A 7,455-nucleotide genomic window follows, 5' to 3' on the forward strand; every position below is an offset into this window, starting at 1 on the left:
AGCAACAATGGAGGTGGTAACACATAATCTAAGCCACGTTTCTTTGTGGAACTATGCCTTTGGTTCCATTGTTGTCCAGTAGGGCCCACTTGTGTTTTTTATTTTCAAATTTTCTATTATTAAGTTTTTGTTGCAGGTTTAGACTTTGGAGCCAATACAAAGAAAACGATGAAATGAGCTGGTGCGCACAAAGCCACAAACAGTTGCAGGAGTCCCACTATAAACAATCCACTAGAGGGGTGGCAACATCAGCAGATATGGACTTTCTGTTTTTTTTTTTTTCATTTTTGTATATGCTTTTGCTTTATATTTGATTCTCAGGCAAGATTAGAAATTTTTTTTTGGGTATTTGAGGATGCTTAGAGAATGATCAAACTACATACATTCCTACACTATATCTATACGCCTCTATCATTTATTGATTTTTGGCTTTATTGTGCTCATATCATATACTCTTTTTGTGTAGTTCCATGGGAGGACCTTTTTTATCCAAATCAACCAATTTGAATATTCAATTGTATTTGGTTATGCATGTATAAACAATGCTTGACCTCTGCTTTCTTTTTGCGTCAATTAATAAACTGGTGAAGCTTTAAATATGGTCTCTACTCTCTAGTGGAGAAAACTAGTAGTATTTGTATTTGTGTGGTTCATTTTCATATGAAGATTCAACTTTTCATACCTAAAAATTAAAATTGGGGGAGAAAAGTTGAGTTGGGTGCAGAAATATGAGACTTGTGATAAGCAAAATTGGCACCTCCACTAGCAACAAAAGAAAAGTAGTACCGTGATGGAATAAGCACAATTTGAGGCACCTCCATGGGCAAGATAATATATATAAATACAGTGGCATACCTAAGTTTAGAAGGGCCCCGGGCGAACACTAAAAAGGGGGTCGTGTTTTCTTTTTATTTATTTTAAAATAAAAAAATTTCCTTTATTGGTTTTTAAGTTGAAATATGTGGGGAATTGTTAGTTTTTTGTGCTTGGATTAATATAAAATTAATAATTTTTTCAAAAATTTGAGGCTTGGGGATATGGGGACCCGGGGTGGCCGCCCATGTCGCCCCACCCAGGCCGGCCACCGTATAAATACAAATATTTGGTTTAGTCTAATTGGCTGACAATTTGACCTTGGAATCCCAATTAGGTCAATTCCTGTGTTGTATGTATTTTCTATTAGTCTTCAAGTTACATCAATACGACTAAGAAATATAGACCAAAGGTTGGTTTTGATGTGAACTTGTGCTGGCCTTAAGTTACTAGTCAACATGCATAGGGCAACAACAGCCTATATTGGAAGTCATGGACATGTGATGAGGACCAAAGGTCGTCCTCTTTACAACGCGTATAATCGAGCTAGGCGGTTACATCTAAAGGGGGTGAAAGAAGGCTCACGTGTTCACATGCAATGCTTGTTGATGTGGCTGCCAAAGTCAATGGTCTTAGCAGTAATGGCAACAATAATTCGGCAATTAATAGAGGAATTACAGGAGATATGACTGAAGAGGTGATTGACAACAATTCGGGCAACAAAAGTGGCTAGAACCACCGAGAGGAGAACTTAGAACAACGGAGACAAATTCTCTCGAGAAGATTTGGAGGTGCGGGGGGTCAATGCTTCACGGTCCAGGAAATTAACATGAGGTCAAACTCCACCAATGAGACTCTGTCCGACGAAATACAAGCACTCTTGCAAGAATTTATCATGGTCACTGAAGAACCCAAATCCATTCCACCCAAGAGGTTTTTTTTATAATCGTATACCACTGTTGAACGAGGACAATTCAGTCAACGGACTACCCTACCGGTACGCCTATTTCCAAAAGAATGAGATTGAAAAGCAAGTATGTGAAATGCTTGACAACGGGTTACTTCGACCAAGCAACAGTTTGTTTTCGTCTCTCATATTGTTGGTTAAAAAAACGGAAGGAACATGGAGATTTTGCAACGATTATAGGGCCATGAATGAAGCAACGATCAAAGATAGATTTCCCATACCGACAGTAAACGATATGCCAGATGAATTACAAGTGTCCAAATACTTCTCCAAGTTGGACCTACACACTAGTTATCACCAAGTCCGCGTCCATAAGATGGACATCCACAAAACCGTTTTTAGAACGCACAACAATCACTATGAGTATTTGGTAATGCCCTTTGACCTATGCAATGCACCGTCAACTTTTCAATTTGTCATGAATCACATCTTTTTATCACAATTGAGAAAATTTGTACTAGTATTTTTTTGATGATATTTTGGTTTACTCTAAGAATTGGACTGACCATGTAACACACCTGCGGGTAGTGCTGGAGATATTAGTCTTTCACAAGTTTTTTTTATTAAACCATCCAAATGTACCTTCGCATAAGAGGAGTTAGAATACTTGGGGCACATGATATCGTGAGAGGGAGTGAAAGTGGACCAACGCAAGATTGACACCATGCAGACATGGCCTCAGCCCAAGAACATTTTAGCACTTTGAGGATTCCTTAGATTGACGGGCTATTATCAAAAGTTTGTCGAGTACTACGGGCTCATCTCCAAACCCCTTACTGAGATGCAACAAATACAAATCCGTGATCAAATTGTAACAACCCCTATCTTTCAGTGTTGTAATGTATAACTAATCCGTTCAAGAATTTTAAGGGATTCATCAACATGCAACTACTCTTACAGTCGCGATTTTGGTCTATTTGCGTAACTTGAAGGATATTTCCGCTATTTATAGTAGTGCAAATATAATTTGAAAGAAATTAACTACTCACAGAAGCGTAATTAGTTTTTTTTTTTTTGCGATAATTTGTGCGATTGCATTATGTTATTTTGGTAAAAAAAATATATAAACATATTATTTGTATAATTAAAATTTTAATATATGTTATAATTAAAATTTGAACACTTCATGCAAATATTGGTTAAGAATAGAACCCTGGACTCAAGAACCTGGGCAGACAACCTGACCAACCAGGCTATCTCCCATTCTCTAGTGTGGTGGGTTGCTCATTATTATTAGAATAGGAAGGGCTCCAATTCTCTCCCAAAAATCATGGTAGATCATTAAATTTTTTTAAATGGCATATTAGAGTTTAGAGTTAGAAATTAGTATTTAGGGTTTAGAATTTAGACCTTAATTTTTAGTATTTAGGGTTTAGGATTTCGTTTTTAGGGTTTAGAATTTAGTTTTTTTCCCCAAAATCTACTATATTCTAATATTATGAACATCAAAATACTCGATCACATATTTTAAGCCATGATTTAATATAGTTTTAGGGAAGAATTAGAGTCGAAATTAGAGTCCCCAATCCCATTATCATCTAGATTTTGAATTCAAATACTGATGATGGAACTATTGAAATTTGTTGTTATCTAAACCTACCTAGGCTAGGTACCTGTTTCTTTTAGTAATTCAGTTGGTGACGGGTTTCTTGGATTAATCATTTTCGGCTACTTCAAAACAAAGTCTTTAAGTTTAGGGGGTTACAAATTACAATCAATCTTTCTCCAATTCGCAAAATTCCTGACAATTTAGATATTCCTAATTTTAAATTTGTTTGGGAGTGGGTCCAATAGAATCCTTAATTAGGCATTTTGGGGACTTAATCAACTGAAAATTAGTTCAAAATGTTGGTTGATACAAAAAGAACCCAACTACCCATGGAAACTTTTTTGTTATGATGTGTATCAAATCAAAAATCTACATTATTTTCAAAAGGATTCCTAACTCTTCAGCTTCATTTGTCAGACATTTTAATATCAAATTCATAGGTGTGGACTTGAACAATGTATATGGATTGTGACCTTTCAAATTATTAATAGCAACAGAAATTGGTCATTTTGCAATTAAGATGTTTAAACGTTGCAACTTATATAATAACCCAAAGTTTGAATTTGTTCCAAACCGCTTACTCGGATAGATTTTGAGACTTTCGATCAATCAACGCGCTTATGTGTCGGGCTCAATAATTAAGCTCATTTCTAAACAAAACCTCATCACGGAACGCAATAATTAAGCCCATTCATGTCATTTTCAAGTCCATAAAAAAATCCACACTTTACAAGCACTCTAGCAGCTAGGGCTATCAACGATCAGTCTTGGTCGGTTTTTGATAGCATTCACCCCTGGTCCAAAATTTTTATTTTTTCATTTTCTTAAAACTACAACTAACGATTTTCTGAGAACTTCGATCATAACCCAACCATTCGATTATGGTCGATTTTTTATTTTATTTTGGGCTGGATCTTTATAAAAATGGGGGTTTTCAACCTTTTGTAAAAGTATATATGTGTCATCTGATTATATATATATAACATTAAATATCTATTATCAAAATATGTTAATATAAGACTTATAAGTCTCAATTCTCAAAGTTTCTTTCCTAAGTAATAAACTAAATACTAAATTACTTGACTAATCATTATATAATATATATACATGATAAATATATAAAAATTATTTTATTTATTATTTCGGTCGGTCGGTTTTAGTCAGGTTTTCTACAAATATTCAAAATGGACCAATAATTTCGATTTTGTATTTGCAAAAAACCAATCGGTCGGATTTTCGAAAAGAGAAGATAATGAAACCAACCAAACGGTTGGTTTGGTCGATCACTTCGGATTTTTTTGACAACCCTATTAACAACCAAGCGATGTCCATAAATTTAGAAGAATTTAACTTGCACTTTATGTATACCAACTTTGGTTCTTTATCAATGCCAAAGGCATTGTACAGAAAAGAAAATGGATGTTAAAGTCATGTAACATACATATACCTACAAAAATTACATTGTAATCTGACTGAATTTATTTTATAATCATGACCCAATTATTCATTTCTTGATCTCTATCAGACCCAGATACATATACAAGTTCTGACTGAGAGAAAGGGTCATCCCAAAATTGTAGGTAGACCATGTTTACTTAGTTAATTAATTAATTAATCTGATGAAGGCAGCTACTCATCCAATCCAGGACTGCAAAGGATAGTTGCATTTGAAGGAATTCACACCACTGATGTGAGCAAATATGTCTGAAGAATCAACCATTTCATCCTCTTCTTTCACACCCACCTGTGTAATTGTAATTAATCACAGAAACAAAAGCGAATTAACACCATTGTAAGACCAAAAGACAATGTTAAATGACTGTAAAATTAACATTGTCTTACTTCATCATCATCTTCTTCTTCAGGGTTCCTATGGGGCTCTCCGAATTCGTCGTTCTTAGCAAATCTTCCTCTCACTCTAGGTCGACTATCCGCCAGCGTCTTTCGACAGGCATACTACAATGTTTCTTACCATAATCAGTAGTATTTACAATTATTACAGAAGAAAACACATGACATGCATTCCCCTACAAATTATAATATGATGGACGGTTTTTTTGGTGTATGTGTGGACAAATACCTTAATTTTCTTGCTGAAATTCCTTTCATTCCTTTTCTTCATGTACCTATGAATCTTCTCCTTCCTCTGTTCAACTGAGAGTTTCCCCACCTTGAAAGCTGAATCTTCCAAGCTTGAGATTTCTGTTGCTAATGGAGTAGAACTCCCAACCCCACCAACCAACTGTGTGCTCTCCCCGCTAAGTGCCTATCAAAGACAAAAGAATAATTGTCAAAGTAATTACAATAATTGATCGTTTGATTGATTCTTGATTTATGTTGTTAATTAGTTACCTGCAAGTCTCCAGGGGCGAACACGCATTGAATCGAATCAGGGCAAAAAATTCCACCATTATCACCTTGAAATTCAAGGTCCTGTGGTTGCAATTCAGGGCAACCCACGAAGCTACTTCCAGCGAAGAACCCGGGATTTTCAGCAGATAATGCAGCAGTCATTGACGCAGAAGCCATGTATGCACCCATTGCAGGACCAAGAAAAGAACAAGAGGGAGATGGAGTGTTAAGAGGCACATAAGAGGGAACTGAAGACAAACAATCCTCTTCAAAAACTGCTGGCAATGGAGGCCCCATGAGACCCGAAACCGGGTCTGCAGGGTACTGAGAGATGCCATCAACAACATCTGATAATTGAATTTGGTGCTGCAATGATGTTAAATCAAGTTGTTCTTGTTGATTAGTGAGAAACTGAGGGACAGTAAATGTAGGTGAAGGAGAGAAATCTATGGAAGCAGAGATATCGTTGTCGATGTCGTCTTGGGAATCAAAAATTATGGACAGATTGGTGTTGTTGTTGTTGTTGCTGTTAATAGTATTAACAGTAGCAGTCGAAGTGGTGGTGGTGGTGGTGGTGGTGGTACTAGTTGTGGTTGTATTAGTATAACCATTGTTATTCTCTTGGTAGCCATTGAACCTCTCAAGGTCAGGTGGTTGAGACAGAGAGGCAGTGTAAGAAGAACTCTCAAGATCATAACCACAATTTGAAGAAGAAGTGACTTCAGAGTTCTGCAGTGTTTCTGTAAACAATTCGGGGTCGCAAAACTCAAACATTTGAGCACTAAACAGGCTTGAAATCTCCTCCTGCAACACATTCGAAAAGATTATGATTAACTGATGATTTCTTCAGTACTCGGCACGGAATGGAAGCATGATTCTTCATACTTCTTATGTTTGGGCAGGAATCTAATTCCTATTTCCTAACGCAGCGAGTGATGTGTTCACACAAGCCATGCATGAAAATGAACAACTTACCAGAACTTTGTCTACATATGTTGGTGAAGGAAGATGTAAGAGTTACAAGGACAATCTCTATATTGGGTAGAGTAGATATATAAAGACGAGTATATGTATATGCTCTATGTGACATGACATGTAAGTAGTAAAATATGCCTAAACTAGATAAACAAGAGAAGTGAATGGTATGTTATTCTGCTTCAATATATAGAAACTGGACTTGTTTTGGAACAAACAGTGGGAATTGAAAGCAAAATGAGTCCCAAGTGAAGTGTTATTTCTAGAATATAGCTTGTAGCTTGATCAATCCAAGTGAACAAAAGAATCAAAATGGATAAAACTTAAACAAGAAGCACAAAAAGACTCATATTCCATAATGATCAAAAAGAAGAAGAGTTCAAAATTCAAACACTACATATCATGCGCATTTTAAGTGATTGATAATGACTCTTTTTATCAAGAATACAATGTTGAACCTCTCATTTTCTCTCTACAGCATGAAAAGCAGAGAAAATATTGTCATGAGCAAAAGAAAAACGCAATCCAAATTAAGGCAGATCAGAGAGAGAGAGAGAGAGAGCATGAATGCTATATGAATGATTTATGTAAATAATAAAAACCATGAATTGGGTTTGGCATGAAAAGATGCTAAGTGCATATAAATATAAATATATATATATATATATATATATGCATTCATATATACAAGAAGAAGAAGAAGAAGAAGAAGAAGAGATTGGAAAGTTTACATTGGGAAGGTGTTGTTCTTGTAATGGCATCAAATCTTGCAACATCCTTCAAGTTTTCTGGCCTTGCT

At 35.7% G+C, this 7,455-nt stretch overlaps 1 protein-coding gene across 1 annotated transcript; it reads right to left on the reverse strand.

Annotated features, from left to right (window-relative positions):
* Window positions 1-4,756: 4,756 nt before the first annotated feature.
* LOC120003878 (zinc finger protein HD1-like) lies at window positions 4,757-6,556 on the reverse strand. Its single transcript, XM_038853018.1, has 4 exons — window positions 5,682-6,556; window positions 5,410-5,595; window positions 5,172-5,285; window positions 4,757-5,073 (listed from the first exon to the last, which is right to left on the reverse strand). Exons 1-4 carry the CDS (start codon window positions 6,453-6,455, stop codon window positions 4,963-4,965), a joined length of 1,185 nt encoding a protein of 394 aa, XP_038708946.1. The 5' UTR covers window positions 6,456-6,556; the 3' UTR covers window positions 4,757-4,962.
* Between the last annotated feature and the right edge of the window lie 899 nt (window positions 6,557-7,455).

The sequence above is a fragment of the Tripterygium wilfordii genome, chromosome 1 (genome assembly GCF_013401445.1).
Source record: "Tripterygium wilfordii isolate XIE 37 chromosome 1, ASM1340144v1, whole genome shotgun sequence".
In the NCBI taxonomy this organism is placed as follows: Eukaryota; Viridiplantae; Streptophyta; class Magnoliopsida; order Celastrales; family Celastraceae; genus Tripterygium; species Tripterygium wilfordii.

What these genes read in the sequence shown, in the direction of transcription:
- LOC120003878 (XM_038853018.1), bottom strand. Translation starts at nt 6,455, where the DNA reads ATGTTTGAGTTTTGCGACCCCGAATTGTTTACAGAAACACTGCAGAAC. An exon ending in TCGCCCCTGGAGACTTGCAG is followed by an intron (nt 5,596 to 5,681) that starts GTAACTAATTAA and finishes TGTCTTTGATAG; the next exon opens with GCACTTAGCGGGGAGAGCAC. An exon ending in ATTTCAGCAAGAAAATTAAG is followed by an intron (nt 5,286 to 5,409) that starts GTATTTGTCCAC and finishes GAAACATTGTAG; the next exon opens with TATGCCTGTCGAAAGACGCT.